This window comes from Crinia signifera, chromosome 3 (assembly GCF_055691185.1).
Source record: "Crinia signifera chromosome 3, ASM5569118v1, whole genome shotgun sequence".
In the NCBI taxonomy this organism is placed as follows: Eukaryota; Metazoa; Chordata; class Amphibia; order Anura; family Myobatrachidae; genus Crinia; species Crinia signifera.
Genome location: NC_139219.1, coordinates 142,410,715 through 142,433,076, shown reverse-complemented (window position 1 = coordinate 142,433,076; position 22,362 = coordinate 142,410,715). Strand labels below are relative to the sequence as shown.

Below are 22,362 nucleotides of genomic sequence, written 5' to 3'. Positions count from 1 at the left end.
GGCAGGCATTGTCCCGCTGCGGGGGGTGGCAGTTGGGAGACCCCCCAATCTAGTAGAATAGACGCTGTGCGCATGCGCACAGCGTCTATTCTCGTATGAAAATGAGGTCGCGGCTAATTAGCATAAGCCGCGCCCTCATTTGCATACACCCCGCCCCCTTTTCGGGCGAGTGTCCCTATTTCATCCGGACACAAGTTGGGAGGTATGGAGCAGCAATCAGTTCTGAGTCAGGCCCTCTGACAGACCCATTGTGAGGAATTGAGCTTATGACCTAGGTGCTGTGAGAAACAAATTACTACACTACCATGTTGTTTAAAAATCCCCCCCCCCCTAAAAAAAAAAAAAATTGTGCTTTCTTGAGCTCTTTTTCATGCTATTTTCCATGTAAACTAAAATATTTCTCTTTAATTTTCCAAAGGCTTCATAACCTACATTGCAGAGCCATTGTTTGTGGAGTGGGCAAGATTTACCGGAGACACTCCTCTATCTGTAAATATGCTAAATCACCTCAGGAAGAATAAATCCAAGTGGAGAGCCCTGTTACACAGGCAGCGAAGCAAGAGCAGTGATCGCTTGGGACCAGTGACCGAAAGCAAAGAAGACCAAAAGATCAGTGAAGGTGGAGCCCCCTAGTGACGGTCTTCGCTGTAGCATTGCTGTCCTTTTCTTTGCTGCTTTCAGTGAAGTGGGATTCCTATAAAGCTCAGGTGGGCTGTTGTTGCTTTTCACAACAGGTTTATGGAGGATGAGAATAAAGCAGAGTATAGTTATCTGGATAGTGATGACTATCTACTGCTCACTCTGGTATTTCTAATATATCAGCCTTTGTTATCTGAATTTGAGCAAGCCCAGCATCCCTTATTTCCAGTGATCAAAACTGACTGATGACAAATGAGGTTGATATATTCCTGGATGGACTTTGCAACTAGAATATGCCATATCCAGAGTCATGTAGCAGCATATAGCACTTTTAGACTACTTTTCAGAGCTTAGTGCAGCTACCCCAACATCTGGTGTACCAACGACAAGCGTAAATACAGAACCACAAAACAAACACCAGCATCAACTGGACTCAGAAGAGATTTGTCTGAGTAAACAACTTTGTAATATTATCTAAAAGATCACATACAAGATATTCTTTTTTTATTTTTACATTTTATATTCTCTAGAGCAGAACAAAATGTAAATTTGAATGAAGCACTACCCAAACTACCCTACAAATGTACAGACACTTTTGAATGTTTTCACACCACTTTGGATGTAAAAAGTAGTGTGTTTCTCTCTGCAAAATGAAAGCATTGGCTACATAAACTATTGGCTGGTCCTGTTTTGCCTTTATCTACACATGGCCAGTGCACCGTCGGTAAGCAGAGGGTTTATAGATGTAATTGCAACAGGTGTATTTTTGCATCTACACTGTTTTCTGTGTAGCTACTGATCCCCATGCCAAAATACTGATGCTTTGTGATTTAACTGCTACCTGTAAAGATATTGGCACTGTGAACAGAATACTGTTACTCTTTAACATATATATATATATATATATATATATATATATATATATATAAATATATATATATAATAGCATCTGTAAATATAGTACATAGACTATTTCTAAAAGAATGCTCATTTTAAAGCCTTAAATTTTAAATTGTCATGTATGAATATTTTCCACATAGTTCACAAATGCCTTTGTCAATTCTCCACCGTTTCTATTCTAATATTCACTACGAAACCGGACAGTAGGGCTCATTTATTAATAATGCCTTTCGGTACAAATTTGCACATATTCACAGCTCTTGTCTTTGCGCAATTCATTTTTATCTGTCCAGTTTACATTAGACATGGTCGGTGAGTTTGATTGATTGCTTTGGTCTAGTGAAAGTGCTCCACTGCCGTGCAATGTTAGTTATGAGGCACTACAGATTGTTTGCATTGTTGTACTTCATAACCCTCCACAAAATTAATTATTTACTAATAGGGGATATATCTTTAAATATCACTGTAGTTGGAACTGTTTCCACTGGTAATCCCCAGTGGAAACAGACCTTAAACAAATCCAATCTAGAACAGCTTCTGACCTTGAATAGCAATATTCATTTTGGAAATGTTAATAAAATGTTGACCTAAGTAATATTTTTTAGCACTCAAAGTCAACAATAAAATGAGTACAGAATTCTCATCATGCACCTTGTGCAACTATATACCATGTGACACTCAGTACGTCTAATATTATAATGCTCTGTGTGGCTGCTTCCAAGAGACAGAGCACCTCCAATACTATTAGGCACTGTGCGACTACTACTCCAATACGATTAGGCACCATGAACCACAGCACTTCCAATACATTAGGCACTACTTCTCCAAGAGACACAGCAGCTCCAATACCATTAGGCACTGTGTAGCTACTACTTCAAGAGACACAGCAGGAGTAGAACATCCTTGTGGCATCCTGCCATCATATAATAGCAACTGAACATAGTTTCTATCATAAACTCTGCCCACCCTTTCTTTCTATAGACTTGTAGAGGGCTAAGCAGTGAATACCGCAAGCTTGCCGATAGGCAAATAAACAAGAGTAAGGAGAACATTTTAGGAATACAGAGATTTATTTAAAAAAATATATTTTAAATATCTTTAATAGTCCTTTAATTTTTAATGTATATTAGGAACATGTATTTGTTAGTCTAATTCTGAGGAGACATTTAATAAAGCACCTTTCATTCACAGGCTACTTAACTATTCTGTTCAACTTCTTTTGCCTTCTATATGATAGAAATCATCCAAAAAATCTGTCTGCATTGTTGTTCAATGTACCCACTGTATACCATTTTGTATATCATGTGTCAAGTTGTTTTACTATCAAATTTATACACGTTTTCTGGTTAATTTTAGCTTGAGGTGGTTATAGCATACATGTATATGTATTTTATTCAGACATCTTGACTTCATTTTCAGAAATGTGTGCATCTCATTGACTTAGTTCGTTCTACCTGTGTTGTTTGGATGATAAAATAATTTTGTACTATATCATACACATGGGGGGTTATTCTGGTTCACTTGCAAAGGCAAATCCCTTCTCAAAAGGACAAAACCATGTGCACTACAGGTGGGGCAGAAATAACTTGTACAGAGAGAATTAGATTTGGGTGGGGTTTTACTTTACCCCCCCCCCCCCACACACACACACACACACACACACACACACCATCCCCCACCCAATCATGGTATAAAATAGATTTTATAAAACACTGTTAAAACATTCTTGCAGTCTAAAAAATAAAAATACTCCAGCGTTTCTACTTCTGTTGATAAGAACACCTTTAAATGATATGGGTTGTCTGAAATTGTAAATTGAAATTGCTGTAGAGCTGTAGGAGATATAATTATGGATTGCACTTTTTTTTTTACTTCATTCTGCATTTGCTGAGAATGTGTATTGCAAAGGGCATGCTTACATGCTTTGGGCTTGATTCATGTTTGCAATTAAAGCAAAAATAGTAAAGTTTTCTCTGGAGCAAACTATGTTGCAAGGGGAGAAAATACATTTATAATTTTTCTGTGCAGGATAAATACTGGCTGATTTTGCATGAAGCCCACCCAGGTTAGAGGGCTTTATTTTTAAATTGCAATTTAGGTTTCTGTTTGAACACAACACCCAAATATAAGTCTCTGCATGTTACATGTGCTCCACTTGCAGTGCAGCATGGTTTTGCCCGGTTGATTGCTATTTTTCTTTACTTACAAACCATAATTAGGCCCATTATATGACGCATGAAGTAGGAGGAAAAATGATTCATTATGAAGAATTGTAAATTGGACATGTGAAATTTAAAAACTGGATGATCATATTTGCCACATTAACTTGGACTGGTCATTTTAGCTATAGAACAGCATACAAAATAATTGTTTTTTTTTTATTGATTTTTCACCTTAATCAGTGAATGCCTCATGAAGAAAAACATAAATGAATATGAACAATTAGGATTATTAAGCATGATATTATCTTCTAAAGTATCTTGCTTTATGATAAACTATTGTATTAGACACTACAGAAGCACCCACATAATGCTTCATCAGCCCCAGGTATAGTATGCGGTTATGTGTAGTGCACCAACAGCTATTATGCTGGAGATTGTGAGAGAATAATGGGGTAGACTTGTCAAAGCTTGGAGAAGAAGTTCCAACTAATCAGCTCCTGTCATTGTGGAAACACCGCTTGTAACATGTTAGTTAGGAGCTTATTAACATTTTAGATAGGAGCTGATTGGTACTCTATGGGATATATTCAGTGCCAAAGGGTGAGCTATGACGGCGAGAAGTACCGATAACTTGCGGGTCAGTATTCAACTGCCCCCCTCACCTTTTCCAGGTTGCTGGTTCTTTCCTGCGAGGTGGAAACGGCGAGTGCAGCCATCAAAACGACGAGGCTTGCCACTATATGCAGCGGGCTCGCTGTATATCTGGCAAACCTCGCTGTTCTGAGGATTTCCCCAGAACATAGAATACGGCGAATACGGGTGTTAGACGGGGGGATTGCTTGTTTTCCTCACTGAAAACAAGCCATCCTCGCAGAATAAACTCCCTCTCCGGTGGCATTGAATACCGCTATGTCTCTCCAAGCTATAGTATGAAAAACATAAAATAATCATGGTGTAACTAATTACCAGACTGATTTTTCTAAGTTTGTGATGACCAACAGCTCAGCAGGTAAATGTTAAGAGTAGAGATTTATGTATGTCTAGCAATTTAATACACAGAAGGCTAAAAGTGTTTCAACAAACTCACTACAAAATAAATATATCATATTTGACCATTTTGATTTGTAGAGTAATAGTTTCAGTTGCCAAAAATAACTACTATTATTACTACCAGTTACTTATATAGCGACAGCATATTCCATTGAGCTTTATATGTTTCGCATCTAATAACATGTCTTTTTATAAATAAAAAAGTATTGTTTTTTTTCAGTAATGAAATTTGTAAATTATTATTAATACAGATATAGAATTTTCCATAATTGCTTTAGTCTACAAAATTATATTTTACCTTTCTTTGCAGTTGTTAAAAAGTTTGTAAAGTGATGCTTGTGGATATTACCACACATCAAATTACTCTCACACTGATTATACATTATGGGGGGTATTCATTCATGGGCAAATTTTTCGGGCAAATTCGACTCTCCTTATTCAATCCCAGCGCTGATTCTTTTGTCTTGGTGAGAAATCCGGCATCAGTGAAAAACATGATGGGCGAAATTGTCCAAATTCACATATTCGTCCTAAAAAAAAGTGAAACAGCATTAACGAAAATGAAAACACCCGTGATTGAATACTAATCGGTGAATTATTGTAAAACTTTAGCCTGGCCAGGGAATTTGGTCATTTGCTGCATCTACTTTTTGCAATGTATTAAGCAGAGATGCTTCAGAAAGTGCATATCGAAAAACCATATGCACCTTTTCACGATCATCTGAACATTGAGGAGCTTAGTGACTGACTGTCTCTGAATGAGACAACATGTTACAGTCTCATGGGAACAACAGAAAGGAAAGGTTTCTGCAGATAGCCATGTAAACCCCCCCTCACACAGCAATTTTGCCAAAATGGTTTAAAGAAAAATATACACAGGCTTGCATACAGTATTTAAATTGTGAATTCATATCCAAGCATTAATTCAGCAAAAGTCTCTGCTTAACCTTAAAAAAAATTGGGTTAGAAGAATGGAAATAAAACATGTTGTGTTGATTGAAATGGGTTATGTTGTAAGGTATGTCCCATTGATTTCAGTGGTGTGATACATCTGAGGTAACAATACTGTGCATTTGTAGAAATTCCAAATCAGAAGGTATGTAATTATTTTGCTTTGAAAATGTATTTTGCCTGCAGATAATTTTTTTTAATGAGTGGTTTAGTAGATTAGATTTAAACATATGGACTAGTCCACATTGCGACACAGACAGCTTTGAACATATATATTTCTACAGTAATTTACAAACATTTCTACGAAAAAAATTTGACATTACATTTCATCAAAAGATAATTACATTCATGAAGTGGAGTAATTTAAATATTGCTGTCTCTTATTACATTCATTGATTTTAAGAAAAGTAAATGAAATATTTTAAATGAAAATATATAACTTGCCAAACATAAGTCTACATTGTTGAATTCCCAGTATTTGCTGAAAACTGATTCTTCGTTAATAAAGTATATACATACTAGGTGATTCATCGCGCCCTATGGGTGCTCTTCACACCGGCGTAAGGGGCTGCGCCCCCTTAACCTGTGAACGCATTTATTGCGTGGGTGAGGGTACTTTGTTATGTGTGGGGTAGGTGCCTGGGGGTGGGGGAGTATCAGGGGATGCTGCTAGGGGATTGAGGAGTAGGGATGGGCATCGTTGCAGATGTCAGCACTGCTTGCCATAAACCATTGATGATTGCAAATCATTACTGGTTGATGGGCATCCCTATTATGGAGGTGCTAGGGACACTGGTGGGAGAGAAAGGCACTTTAATGTTCATTGTAATTGTATGTGGGTGTGTTATGCTGGCTTGAGATTGCAGGGGGTGCGGACATGGATACTCTCGTGAGCTTCCGTGGGGGGTGGCGTACAGTGTGCGGGTGGAGATGCTGTCGTGAGATTAGGGGGGTGGGCTTGTGCTGGGGGAGATGGTGATGGGATGTGGTGTTGCAGGTGGAGATGTTTGGTGGAGGTGATGGCCGGTGTTGGGGGTGAGCAGTGATGCTGGTGGGATATGTTGGGGGGGTAGTGGGTGGAGATGTTGTGGAGGGTGGGGCCTGCGGAGATGCTGGTGGGAGGGTGTGGTCCGGGTGGAGATGGTGGCGGGGGGATGCGTGCGGAGATGCTGGCGGGAGAGGGGGGGTGTTCGGCTGGATATGCAGGTGGGAGGGGTTGTTTGCAGGCAGAGAACCTCCCGGAAGAAGGGGGCGGTGGTGGGGGGATGGAAATGCTGCCGGGAAGGGATGCGGTGCAGGTGGCGATACAACTTCCGTACTCTGTGCTTGGCCTCCCTCATGTTCTGGCTGAGAAGTGGCTTCTCCGCACGACTGTGCGGTCAGTGGTTGTGGTGGAAGAGGACACCAGGCAACTTTCCTGAGCTCCTGCCCCAATACCCCACAAACTCCCTCTTCTGCTGCCCTCTGTGCCCCTCCTGCCCTCACAACCTCCCGACATCACTGCAACCAGTCCCCTCTGGAGCCGGCGGGTCGCTGACGCAGAGCCGGGGAATGTTAAACACACTCCTGTCATTTGGGGCCTACCTGCCATCCGGGAGCTGGGGCCTCAATTTCTAACTGCCGCCTGCTGGAACTTTGGTCCGGCACCCCGCGGCGGCCGCTCCCGGGCCGGAGCCCCCACCCGGGGATAGCCTGGCAGGCCTGCTCCCCCTGGGGCTACCACAGCACACTGTCACCTGGCTGGTGCGGGTGGCAGGTCCCGCGGAAGGTAGAAGCCAGTGGTTGGCAGCCACCATCTTGCCAACCACCCCACTGCAGACTGTAACGCATGAGTGACAGATCGGAGTGCTGGACTCTGTGTGTATAACACTGGGCGGTGACTGTGTACCTCCGCCCAGCGTTATACACACACATATGATTAACAGATCTGGCTAAATATATAAGATTTATACTTGGGTTCAATAGAGCAGAAAACCACACCAGGCACAGGTAAAAAAAATTTCCACCATTTAATACAACGATAAAAAAAGGAATAAAGACCATGGTTTTGAATGCTATCAACCATGATTGAAACAAACATATACTGATAAATGATTTGTGTAGCATGGATCAAAGTATTGTGTTGGAGACTTTATCAAAGAATGAATAACATCAGTAGATTTATAGTCCATTTTATAATGTTTTTATTTTATAGAGACTCTGGGTGAAATGTAATAGGATGAGAGATTTAGAAAGTGAGAGATTTGGTAAAAAATCTCCAGTTTTTTTAAAGTGGCAATCGTTTACACTTCATAATCGAACTGATTTTGCAGTGTAAATGATTGCCACTTTAAAAAAAACTGATTATTTCTAACCAAGTCTCTCACTTTCTGAATCTCTCATCCTATTACATTTCACCCTCTGCCTTTAATATCCTAGAAGGCCATTATTGATCTTGGCAGAGACCATTTCCAAATGTTAAAACAGGCAATTTTTTTCTAGAATATGGAAGAAGAAATTGAGTAACAGGTAGCCACCATATGTTTCTGTATAGAGTTTAAATTCAAGGGAGAATACCCCTGTGAGTCGGGATCCTTCCAGTTGGAGCACCGGCAGTCGGGATTCCGACGTCAGGATACTGACCGTCGACCAGTCATCCGACACCCGAGGATGACACTGTCCTGCTAATATCACTGTGAGTGTCCACATTCAACAGTTTTTCCATTTACAACACTATGTGAATTCCATATTCGTGACAATGCTCATTTTGATGTATAATAATGGTCACTCCCTATTATCAACAATTTTAGCAATTTAATTTAGATCCATCCTCAGGCTGATATCATTTCATAGGAGAACAATTTAAACATTCTTGGGATAGGCATATGAATATCCTTACAAAGAAATAAGGATTAAAAAGGGTTGAGATTACCTGAAGGGTAAAAAAAAGGGGCAGACTAGATGGGCCAAATGGTTCTTATCTGCCGTCAAATTCTATGTTTCTATGAGATCTTTATCATAAAGCTTACAGACTGACAAATCTTTATTCAGTGGTAATACATTTATTGATTCTATGTACAATCATGGTCCTGTTTCATATATTGTGCGGGTTAGTTTGGTGTTTGGTATGGTTTTCTATCCTATTTAACGCAAGTAGTATTATCATTTACACTTAATAGCACTGGTGTTTTTTTTTTATTGCTTTCAATTATAAGGGATCTTGTAATTACATTATTATTTTAATCAACAGTGTTTCATGGATTATATTATCATGCAATGTTTTATATTAGCACGTAAATTAAGATTTGTTTTTAATAAAGTTTTTAAATTGTTAGAATAAAATAGAACTGCCATCAGGATTTAGTGGAAGGTGCAAATACCATATATTCTTGAGTATAAGCCTACTTTTTCAGAACATTTTTTATGCTGAAAAGGCATCTTATTTTGCCTGGAAAAAAAGCAATTTTGATCACATTCACTTGTAAATGAAAAACCTACTGTCTCTATACCTCTTGCATGCACTCTTTCCTTATCTACTTTATTTGAAGTAGAAAAAAACTATGTATATGTCTATGCAGTTTACAAAATGTATACATAATCAAAATAATGTACTGTATACAAAATAATATATATATATATATATATATATATATATATGTTCTCCCAAAAAAGCAGGCGTCACTCCAGGTCTTTAGATGCAAAAAATCAAGTGAAGTTTATTACTTCCACGGTCTACGCCGTTTCGGGTATTAACCCTTCGTCAGGACCATAGGAAATCACAGCAAAATAGTGCTGTGATTTCCTATGGTCCTGACGAAGGGTTAATACCCGAAACGGCGTAGACCGTGGAAGTAATAAACCACTTGATTTTTTGCATCTAAAGACCTGGAGTGACGCCTGCTTTTTTGGGAGAAAATATTTGTGGTCAGCATACCACGAGAAAGGCACCCGGGCAGCTATATTGCACCTTGTAAGCGGGGAGTGCCGGACACCAACACGCAGTATATATATATATGTATATAAACAGCAAAGCACAGACACTTCTCCGCAAAGAATACTCTTAGGATGCGAAGGTCACAAACAAATAGAATAGAAAAACGCGTGGCACTTGTGAGTGTACAGTAGCAAAAGGTGAATTAATATGTTCCAGAACAAAACACAATATGTCCGATGCCTCTCAAACGGTGACTGTCATAGATGTACAAAATAAGAAAATAAAACAAATTCCAGGAACTAAACTTATTATTGTCGTGACCAGGGGATTTTTGTCTAAGCCGCTGATTATCGGCCACTTTATTAAATGGCAACATTGTAAGTCTAGCCTCTAGTGTTACTTTATTCCGATGTTTTAGATATAAACAGGACTCTATCAGACATTGTTTTATTTAATTGCTTTTGGAAGTTTCTCGGTTATTGAAGTACCAAAGTCTTAATAAAGTGCTTATTGAAATGAAGGGCTTATCATTTTAGTTCCTTAAATAAGGGGTTATAGCATTAAATGTTGAGAGTGATAACAGGCCATCCCAAATAATGCAGTTCCTTTCAGAATTAAAAATGGCAGAAATGGTTCGGATTTACCCAGATCTCAAAACGGGATCTTATTGGCTATATGCTGTCACATGTTTTTGCTCCAAAACATGTGACAGGTGGATAGCCAATAAGAGATCTGGGTAAATCTGGACCTGCACATATCTAGTGGAAACATATTATATTGTGCATTCACTTACATGCACAAATATTTCTCTACAAATCACTGAGTTATAAATCCATCAAAGCCGGCCCTAGCCTAACTGATGCCCTAGGCAAGATTTTGGCTGGTGCCCCCTAGCACCGCCACTAGTTCCGCCTCTGACCCTGCTCCCCTTTCCCAGCACCATCAACCCTCATCATAGCAGTCATCATTTTGGTGCCCCTGCCCGCAATATTTTAAATAGAAACAGCGCACACATTCGGTGCGCAGCCCAAACAGGGGTATGTTCTTGCTGGGAAGGGGCATGGCCACACAATAGTACCCCCAATTCAAATTATACCACACAGTAGTGCAACTTTATTCACATTATATCATGCAATGGTGTCCCTTATTCACGTTACATCACACAGTAGTACCACTTTACCTTATATACATTACTCCTCACATTATTCACATTATACCCTTAGAAAAAAATCCTGAGAAAATATTGTATTTTAAGCACCTCCATGGCCACACTGCAACCCAGCACAAAGCAGTGTGTGCTGGGCAGAGGAGAAGAGCTTCAGCTGCTACTGTCACTTAAGGGGAAGAGGCCCGGGGCCCCCACTGGGCCCTTCCATCAGACTTTCTCTCTGCACCCCTGATAATACCACACAGTAATGCCCCTTACACATGACACACATTATTAATGTCCATATAAACATAATTCCCCTTACACATTATGCCCTCCTTTATTAATGCCCTCCATACACATAATGACACACATAATGCCTGTTACACATACAGTACGTTGCACATTATTAATGCATTTATACCCTTACACATATGCCGAACACTATTGCACAACCAACCCACCCGCAGACAGCACTCGCACAGCTGCTAACGCTGTGACCTCTGCCTCTGCTTGGATACAGATGTTTCCTCATACATCTTGCCTCAATAGGCCATGCAGCTCCTGGCCAGTTCTGCTAACGTTGGGTGCCTTTTTGGTACTTGTTTCCTAGCACGGCCACAAATCTTGGCCATCGGGGGTAATTTTAGTGGCCTGCGACGCGACCGACGCCCCCGATTTTTCCATTGAAATGCATTGAAAACAGTGAAAAATCGGGTCGGTCGCGTCGTGTGCGCCTAAAAATGCTTAAATGGTCCACCCGCGATGGCCGCGATTTCCCCATAGGGAACAATGTTAAATGCCTCAATTTAGCCGCGATGCCCCCGATTTCCCATAGGAAACAATGTTAAATGGGTCAATTTACCCAAATCATCATAGGGAAGCATGGTAAATGGGCCAGAAAGCCCAAAAAACACCCCTGACCAGTGAAATGTCCCCCCAAAAGTAGTTCACGCCACCCCGCGATGAACGTGAACCCGAAGCATGGCGAGCGCAGCGGTACGCGTCCTCCGACCTTTTCATACCCCTACTATCCACTAGGGCGTGGAGTGAGAATAGAATAGTGTGGCGAGCGCGAAGCGTGGCGAGCCCCGCGAGGGGACACGGATACCTTCACAGGTAAACGCGTCCCTTCACGGGCTTCACAGGTATCCGCCTCCCCTCGCGGGGCTCGCTGCGCTCGCCACGCTTCGGGCTCGGTGGCTCGCTGCGCTCGCCACACTATTCTATTCTCACTCCACGCCCTAGTGGATAGTAGGGGTATTAAAAGGTCGGAGGACGCGTACCGCCGCCCCTCGCGGGCTCGCTGCGCTCGCCACGCTTCGGGTTCACGTTGATCACGTGGTGGCGTAAACTACTTTTGGGGGGACATTTCAATGTTCAGGGGTGTTTTTGGCCCATTTACCATTGTTCCTATGATAATTTGGGTAAATTGAGCCATTTCACATTGTTTCCTATGGGAAATCGTGGTCATCGCGGGTAAATTGAGGCATTTAACATTGTTCTCTATGGGGAAATCGCGGGCATCGCGTCTGGCCCATCGCACCCGAATTTTTTGCGCATGCGATGACTGCGATGGCCCCGATTTTACCCCCGATGACCGCGATTATGATCGTTGTGGCCGTGCTAGGAAACAAGTACCGCCTTTTTTGATGAAAATTTGTCTTATTTGCATTGTTATGTGACCAGGACACACATGGAGCTTCCGATGATTAAACTGATATGTGGCATGCCTATAATCTGTGTGCGACTGTGGCTGTACCTGCATACGGAATGTTATGTTACAATGATTTCCATGAATACATATGCAGATACAGCCTCACTCACACAAAGAATATAGGCATGCTGCATATCATTTTAATCAGCAGAAGCTGCTGGTGCCCCTAGGCATTCCAAATGCCCTAGGCAATTGCCTAGTTTGCCTATGGCCGGCTCTGACCATAGTAGTATACAGGGTGGATTACTACATATTTAAGCTCCAAACAGAATTACTAAATTATAATGGCTTTATTTACACAGTTACAGACTGGACCTAAAAAGGCAAACTTTGTGCATGACCAGGGGCGGATTGGGATTTTAAACCAGCCTGGGAAATTTCTCAAAGCAGCCCTAATGGGGGTGGGATCTCGTGAGGGGGCGGGAGGGGATACTCCCGCATTATATATCATTCCCTCCCCCTCCCGGGTGACCACATACCCTCACCAGATTACAGATGTGTGTATGGAGAGGGTTAGGCTACAGGTGTGTGTATGGAGAGGGTTAGGCTACAGGTGTGTGTGCATGCGTGTGTGTGTGGATATGGTGTGCTTGCAACAAGGGGACAGGCCTCAAAGAGAAACTTGTATACACAAGGAATAGGCAGAGGATGATGGGGAGAGGCAGTAAGTGAAATATAGGGGGCACTAGGCTAGATAGAAAAGGGGCAGTGAGATGGTGGTGGGAGGGGGACACTAGGCTGGAGAATAGGGGAGGGGAAGGGGGAGACACCGGGCCGGCAGAGTGTTAAACATTGGGATAGTGGAGGTTAGTGAATGAAGGGGAGACACTGAGCTGGGTGGCAAGGGGCAGTAAGATAGGAGTGGAAGGGGGAACCCTGGGCTGAATGAGGGGGATCACATAGGCCCTTATTCAGATCGGTGCGTACTTTACCGAATTCGAACGGAGCGGTCCGCACGCCACGCTGTGCGGTGGCGTGCGGACATCGTCCGTAGAAACGCCCACCGGTCCTCCGCATTCGGACGGAGTCACTCTTTAAGAACAGGGCGTGTTCACGGACGACATACAAACCATGCGTGTGCGGGGGAAACACTCAGATTCTGCACGGTCTGACAGCGCAAGCACGGTCTGACCGCGTATGCGCGGCCTTACCGCGTCAGAACGGACGAGAACCTGCCAGTGCGCACCGATGCGGTGTACTTACGCACAAATCACCACCACTCATAAGAGTGAATTTCCAAATGGATCACATGACACACTTAGGCAATTATCAAACCTCTTTGAAAAGGGATTGTTTATCCTGGTCATCTATTATTTATCTAATTGATCATTAAACACTTACAACCACTTTACATTAACCCTAACATTCGCTATGCAATAAAAAATGCTATCTACCCTTTTGCAGCGTACATAAGTAAACATCAACATTTTTTCAATTTACATTATATTTATACTTATACTGTAAAATACTAAAATAACACACAGACAACTTCGTAATTAAAGGTTAACTTTTATTTACAGAACATATCAAAAACATATAACAAATTCATTAAAATAAAAAAAATCAATCGAGGAGGAGGTCGCAGAGGTCCTGCACATGTCCAGCCATCCGCATGAGGTCCACCCGCAACCTCATTAGGGCCCCTCGCACACCCTGGGCTGCCTCCAGGTAATCTGTGGGCATGAGAAAGGGGGTACAACATTAATTATGCTACTCAGGTACATCTTGTACAGTCAATCCTAAGTACCTACACCATGAGAAATCATACATACAAACAAATACTTAGCCAATCCTGTATCTAATGGCAGAAAATATATGATCATGATGCTGCCACCACACACAAACACACACACACACACACACACACATACACACACACACACACACTTGTGTGACTGATACATTTGACAATGTATATATCAAAATCACCACAACAGTTGAGGATCACTCACACTTCTCCTGGCCAAACACTCCCCAATCTATTTGAAACCTACACCCACTACAACATGCCACATTTAGCCATACATATATACCTGCATGTTACTGCTTAATAGCTAAACTGCATGATAGATACATAGATAGATAGATAGATAGATAGATAGATAGATAGATAGATAGACAGACAGATAGATAGATAGATAGATACATAGATACATAGATACATAGATACATAGATAGATAGATAACACATTAAAAGGCTACCCTAGTCACCCTATTACTTCATGATTCCTTGTCACATTGCCAGACCGGTGAAAGTGCAGCACGAATCTGCTTCCATACGCCAAACCATTTCTAAGTTCAATACATCCTTCATAAGTCCTTTCAAAAATACATGGCAACAACACAGGACCACTGGCTACAGGGGGGCCCAGGGGAACTGGACACTTGAGACTCTGTTAGAAATCTGGCCTGCCCATATTCCATTGATGTTTTGTTTGTCTCCTATACAAAGACCCTGCTTAAATAAACACTCATCACCTACATGAGCCTCCACATTGCATGGTTGCAGCATGGCCCTATAAGGCCAAAGTGTGTCTGTTGTTTTCCATTTCTTTGGACTACTCTTTACTCTATAATAGCAAAATGTCATCATCTTTGCCACATAACTAACTGTCCCTAAGTTAGTCATGAGTCATTGCGTCTACTTACCCCTGCCAGACACCTCCACCGGCTCTTCTTCCTCCAGACTTGGAGGCGGTGGCAGCTCCTCAAGGGGTAGGGCCTCTTGGTACACGGGGGGGGGGGGAGGTAGATCCTGGAGGTTGGTGATTGGCTAGGGGGAGGGGTGTGTGTAGGGGTGGTGGAGGCGAGGTATTCCACCTCATGGTGGCCCTCAACCTCCTCCTCCATCTCCACCTGTCCCGCCTCCTCCTCCTCCACCTCAACCTGGCCCTCCACTTCCACCTCCAGGGCGACCTCCTGGACCTCCAGGGCGACCTCCTGGCCCTCATCTCTGGCCTCCTGGCCCTCATCTCTGGCCTCCTGGCCCTCATCTCTGGCCTCCTGGCCCTCATCTGTGACCTCCTGGCCCTCATCTGCGGCCGCCTGGCCCTCCTCCTCTCTGGCCTGTCTGGCTCTCTCCCGTGCTGTGGGTTAACCAAACAAAATGGGTCAGTGTCATTTGACATTGTAATCACTATACCAAGTACATATCCTAACCACATTATATATGTGTTAGATATCACACATATAGTATATGGCATTTCTATGTCCTAACTGCCCAACTGACCTCTTGTAATGTTATTATTCAATAATGTGAAAATGAAAACACTCACTGGGCTAGATGCACTAAGCTTCAAAAGTGATACAATGGAGAGTGATAAACAGGCAGCCAATCAGCTCCTTCCTGTCATGCTACAGGTTGTGTTTGCAAAATGTCAGGCAGGAGCTGATTGGCTGGTTGTTTATCACTCTCCATTTTATCACTTTTTGAAGCTTGATACATCTGGCCCTTAATGTTAATGATTAAAGAATTGCAAAAAAACTTACACCGTTCAATTCGGCGTCTGAGCCGCTGTAGCAGCTCCGGCTGCCGCCTCCTTAGATCGGACCATCGCCGCTCCAGTTGGGCGACGGTTCTCCGCACATTGGTGCGGGCGAATATCCGGCGCCGGGCAGCAAGGTACGCCCGGCGCTTGTCAGCATTTGTGATGAAGGGGCCTGCACGCCCCAGCCTCCTTTCCATCACAGCCACCAGAGATAACAGCTCCGCGGTGCTGAAGGGTTGGGCTCTCTGGTAAGCTGCCATTTTAGGAGTGGCGTAAGAGAAATTAGCATGTCCTGTGATTGGTTGGTAAGGTCACTATTTGGTATTAACTTTATTATCCATATTGACATGGACATTGTGTATGCGCCCAACCATCGGCGATAACATCGCACCGCCAAGCAACGCGTGCTATAGCTTGGCATCGCTTAACACTACTTCGCATTACTTACTGTATGCATTTATGTGTATGCGTACATTTATGAGAAAAAACACATACTAGCACTTCGCCATTACATTGGACACCTGCCTGGTTGCCTGCCTGCCTGCCTGCCTGCCTGCCTGCCTGCCTACCTCCTAGTGCTTATATATTTTGAACTAACCCCCCAAAATAAACATATATATATGTGTGATCATAAAAATTACATCTGGAAAAAAAATATTCACACCCACATCCCACACATACATGGTGAAAAAAGTAAGAAATTCAATGTACTCACCAGACACGGATGATAAGCTCAGCTAAAAAAATGAATACATAAAATATGTTTTCAAATCTATGGACAATACGTGCAATATTGGCCTTAAACCAATACACCTCAAACACAATACGTAGTGCTATTGCTATTGCCATTAAGAGGCCATGCTGCCTAATGTTTAATTAGGAGGACACTAAATTTAAATCATTGTCAACCTTGATGGGGATAATAGATCCGAAATATGTTTGGCCTGGACAACATTCAGAAATGTACCTGAAGTATCTCAGGGCCACAGAGTCCCGCAGCTGGTATCCACGTCTGCTTTCCGGGGAGCGGGATGGGCGCATGGGCGGGTCTTGCGGCTCAGATGGAACCTCCCACTCATCAAAGGGTATCTCACGCCGCACAGCTATGTTGTGAAAACAAACACACAGGCCCACAATCCTCGACACCATTTCAGGCGCATACTGTAAGTCACCACCAGTGCGGTGGAGCACTCTAAATCGACCCTTCAACAGGCCAATTGAGTGCTCCACCACTTGCCTGGTGGCAACATGCGCCCTATTGAATGCCTCCTGTGGGCCTGGTTCAGGGGAGCTGTACGGCGTAAGTAGCAAGGGCGTACATGGGTAACCGGAGTCACCCAGAACCCACGCATCACGGCCTTCAAGCTCTTGGAGTCTTTGCCAAATCCCGGTTTGTCGGATAACATGAGAGTCATGGGCACTTCCAGGAAACTTCGAGTTGAAGGAGAGAATTTCCATGGATGGGCCACATACCACCATCACGTTGAGTGAGTGGAACAATTTTCGGTTCCTATAGATCTTCTGACTTCTTGATGGAGGCACAAATGGTACATGGGTGCCATCCACAGCCCCTATCACATTAGGGAAGCCAGCAATTTGATGGAATGCCTGCTGGCTTCCGTGAAGGGTCTCTTGGGCAAAAGACATGGCCACGAAGTGCCCCTTGCGCCTAAACATGGCTGACGTCACACGCCTCAGGATTCGGCTGAAAGCCGGCTGAGATATTCCAGCAAGTACTGCCACTACTTGTTGGAAGGATCCCGAGGCGCAGAAATGCAACACCGCCAGCAGCTGAGTGTGAGGCGGAATTGCTGTCGTGAGCCCATGAAGAGGTTCTAGATCACTCTCAATTAAAGAGAGTATATCTAGAATTACATGTGGGGGTAACCTGTACCTAGTAAGTACCTCATCATCGGGCATCCCAAAGAGTGTCACCCGTGTGCGGAAGATTCTAGCACGTCCTGGCCTCCTTGGCCGATGAGTGGGGTGACCCGCAAGAGCCCTTAGCCTCTCACCCATGTACTGCATCACTGCTTTAGCAAGCTACAACAAAAGGTTATTAAATAAGGATACACCTATGCAAAGATTGGTGATGCTCCAAAATTTGACGCATTTGATGCAACTATACGTACAATACAGGGGCGCCCAGTGTAGTCCCACAGATCCATAGTAATCTAGAATGAAGTTACAATGATATTACCTCGCCACACACCTTCTTAAAGACAAATGTATTTAAAACATGTAACAACTAAACACAAAGTAAGTATTACAGGTGTGATCAACTGCTCAATAACTACAAAGAAACATTTCAAATAATGCTGGGACATGTAGTTCACCATTATATGGTGCCACACACGTTTAACATCTGTCAGTTAAATGGTGGACAGGTAACATGTTTCTGTAATGCTAACAAGACTTTGCTGTACCAACAATCTGGAGCATGCGAGTGCTTACCTTAGAACCTGGTTCAATACAGCTCTGGAGACAAATGCACCTAGCAGCAAAGCACTATTTATAGCCCTAGCACATGTGTTGTGCATGACATCAGTGATCACTATTGCATGAATTCTGGGCCGGATTTGAAAATGGATTGGGTAACTTACTTTTTATGGACAATCTCAACACTAACACAGTACTACTGAACATTGACAGATAGCATTTAGGATTGCATCACGTTACAGGTGTCCATGACAACAAATCTTTAAACAGGTCACCTACATTATAGTTTGATGTTATGCCAGGTTTTGCACAAGCGAGTTACAGCTACTATGGGCGTGGCCTATGCGCCGCACACACACCACGGCGTACGCTGCCGTACGTGACGCTGACGCACGGAACGCAGGTTGTAGCTGATTTACGCCAATTACACAAATAGTATTTAAAGTTGTGCTACAAAGGCACAAAGTTGTTTCTAACATGTCTGGCTCTGAATCAGAGGAAGACCAGGTGTTGCAGAACCTCTTAGCCCGCATGGAGTCCAACACCACCTATGTCCCCCTCAACCCAGACCAGCCAGTGGGAGAAGAGCAGCCAGCTGGCCCATCTACATCAGGCCAATCGGCAGCTGGCCCATCTTCAGCATCAGCAGAATCATTGGGATCACAACAGGTGGCTTCCCAACAGAGTAGCCTGGCCAGCACTTCGAGTACAGCGACAGGTGGCCGTGGCCGTGGGCGTGGCCGAAAGAGGCCAACAGAGGAACCAAGCAGCAGGAACATGGCATTTGAAGTGCAGGAGCTTGCCATCCTGGTGCCCCGGGCACGGGATTGGATCGAGTGTCCACAGGACAAGTTGACACACACAAGGAGATGGAAGATCTGGGAGGACATAACGGCGGAGATTAATACGGTGGCTCCACAAGTTCGTGAGGCGGAGCACGTTAAGAAGAGGCAAGTTCATGTGTGTTACATTTGAGTAGTACAAGCCCAGTAATGTTTACATTAGATATTAGATGGAGTTGGTCAATGGGCGGTCACGTTGCTTGGAGGCACAGACATGTTTGCCATGTCATTTAATTGATAGTTATTGTAGGGTGAGTGTGAGTGTATCTTCTAAGGGTTGTTTTTCAAAATTAATATAATCTAAGTTTGGTGTCAGGAGGCACATGTTGTATTATGTTGCAGATTGCAATGGGTGCTACAGCAAACATGAGGAGTGACATGTATTAATATGTACACTTTGATTGCAGGTGGCACGACTTCAAAACGAACCTCAAAAAGAAATTGACCCAGCGGTGGGAACACAGCCACACCTCTGGGGCTGGCCCCATGCCTGGAAAGCCTGGAAAGCTGAAGCTCACCCCCCTGGAAGAGATGGCCGAGTGCTGCATTGCAGTCGAGGAGGTCCGGGGGGTGAGCACCATGGACAGCGAGTCCCCAGCGGAAGTCATGGCTTCTTTGCTTGAAGGTAATTATTTGCCATGCCATAAGTAGCTGGTTCTAATTTGGCATGGAATGTGTTGTAATTGTAATGTTCTCTTTCAACAGCATCCCCACCGCTTGGTCAAGAATCTCTTGAGGAGGTTGAGGAGTCTGTGCCACCTGGCCCCAGTAGCAGGCCCGTGCAGCAGCAGCAGCAGCCACTGACCGCGGCTGAATTGGCCAAGTGGGGGCATGTGCTTGGCAATATTCAGCAGCAGGGAGAGTCGGCATCAGAGCGGGTGCGTAGGACCGAGGAGGTGTTGCAGGGTTTGATAAGCAGCCAGCAGACTATCGCTGAGAGCCTGCAGGCTATGACTGCCACCCAGCAATCAATTGCTGCTAGCCTGCAGGTGCTGGCTGATCAAGCCCTGCGGCAAAATGACCTCCTCCTCCGCCATAATGATCTTATGGTGGAGCTAGTTGCCAGCAATAGGGTCCTAATGTCATCCGTTTCTGGTGCATTACCACCATCAGCACTCCCTGCTGCCAGAGGGGGAAGAAGATCCACCCCCTCCCCAGCATGTGCTCCACCTGGCCCACCATCTGACCGTGTCCGTGGCGGAAGAGCTGCTGCACGTGGCAAGGAGCCTGCCAGGGGCAAACGTGCCCGCAAATGAACTTGTGTCCGCATTAATCTCCACCCTTATGTCTTCCCAAATCTTTCATTGAGCTGTGTGTGTCAGCTTCCTGTGTCCAATTCCGTGCCGAGGGTACCCACATTTGCCCTCGCTTCGAATGTCATGTTTGGTTCCCCTGTTGGCCTCTTTCGGCTAGCATTACTGTGTGCTGTACTTGAAGTGTTGGTGCTATACTTTTGTTGTGAAGCCACCTGATGTGTTCCAAATGATTCTGCTGTGGCTATGTATGTCTAGAATACATGAATTTAGTATATTTTATACAATTATTTAATTGTCTTCCTGCTATGCTACCTTTTATTTTATAAGTTCCTTTAATAAATGTTTTTTTGTTTCCCCCAAATGTGTGGTTTAATTGATACATGTAGAAGTGACATGTGTATTTGTATTATTAATATGAAGTTGTGTCCATTATTTGCAGTGTAAAAGTGTGTGACAAGTGCAGCATATATGTGTGTGCTTAGTAATGTTCCATTTAAGCTGCAATGGGTCCAATTGAAGCAGTGACAAGCGTGTAATTAACAAGTAATGAGTAAAGTAGGTGATTGTATTGTGTTCAGCTGACATTGGTTGAGGTGCGTCCGTCCTGATTAGGCATTCCGATTGCCTAGCGCATGACCGAGTGGTGTCCGCAAAGCAATACTTGCTTATGGACACCACACATTTCTTCCCTTTTTGTTCGTGTGCATTCGGTGTGGTGTCCGAATGCACGCCCATCAAAATAAGTGCACTCCCCCGTGTCCGCCCATGTTTCCGCCCAGTTTAGCCCACTTTGAAAGTACGCCCCTGTGTCATTCCGAATGACGCCCATAATACGCCCATATTTCCCGAGTGATTGCGGTGCACATTTCTGTACGGTATTAGTGAGAACGAGTATGGAGACCATGCGTGGCACATGCGCATAGCGTTCCCCACGCATGCGCAGACGGCTAAAAAACGCCATCCGAAAGTATACGGAAATGTACGCACCAACCAGAATAAGGCCCATAGTAACTGCACATTTGGGTTTAGAATTATAGAGAGAGCAGAGCAATAAGCTGGCACAGGGTTTGTGTAATAAATAAGAATACCCCTTACCTATATGATGGTTTCTCTGTGACTGGGAACCACTGGAGAAATGTATCCTCTTTGGGCAAACGATGTCTTCAGTTATAGGAAATCTCATGGTGTAGAAGATGCCTGTTTGTGGAGGAATATGTCATTATCATACAGAAGTATGGCCTGACCTGTGCCCTGTGTCCCCTCCTGCTCCATGTCCCATCCACCTTCGTCTTTATTCAGCTACATGCTCAAGCATTGTGGCCCAGCCTCCTGCTCCCTGTGACACCTCCTGCCCAATCTCCCTTGAGTTTACTACCTCACTCCAGCCTTCTGTTCCACTCATCTATCAAGCCTCCAGACCCCCTATTTGCTGCTCCGGTCACCCCCAATCTAGTGTCTGCCCTTTTCTCTTTGTAGACTCAAGTCCCCTACTTTGTAGCCGTCTTCCCAGTCTTTGCTGCCTCCTGTCCCCATCATTCCAGCCTCCTGCCCCCTTCTCTTAGCCCCCTCCGCCCATAGCAGTGTCATTATCCCCTCCCCCATTGCAGTGTCTTTACACCCCTCCCTCAATAGCAGTGTTATCACCCCTCCATACCTCCCAACTGTCAAAAGCGGGATCATCCCATTTTTTTTGGCCCAGCAGTGTTCCGCAGTGCGAAGGGGAAGTTGGGAGTCCCCTCTGCCTTGCGCTGCAGAACGGGAAATAGATGCTATGCGCATGCGCACTGCATATATTCAGAGGCAGGGAGTGAAATGTAATAGGATGAGAGATTCAGAAAGTGAGAGATTTGGTGAGAAA

At 43.9% G+C, this 22,362-nt stretch overlaps 1 protein-coding gene across 3 annotated transcripts in view; it reads left to right on the top strand.

Moving 5' to 3' along the window:
• Positions 1–4,970, top strand: part of PDE7B (phosphodiesterase 7B) — a 345,772-nt gene extending 340,802 nt beyond the window's left edge. For all 3 annotated transcript variants that reach the window (XM_083176639.1, XM_083176640.1, XM_083176638.1), the window contains one exon: positions 419–4,970. In XM_083176639.1, coding sequence (XP_083032765.1) covers positions 419–633 — 215 coding nt within the window. In that variant the 3' untranslated portion in view covers positions 634–4,970. The remainder of the gene's footprint in view (positions 1–418) is intronic.
• The last annotated feature ends 17,392 nt before the right edge of the window (positions 4,971–22,362 follow it).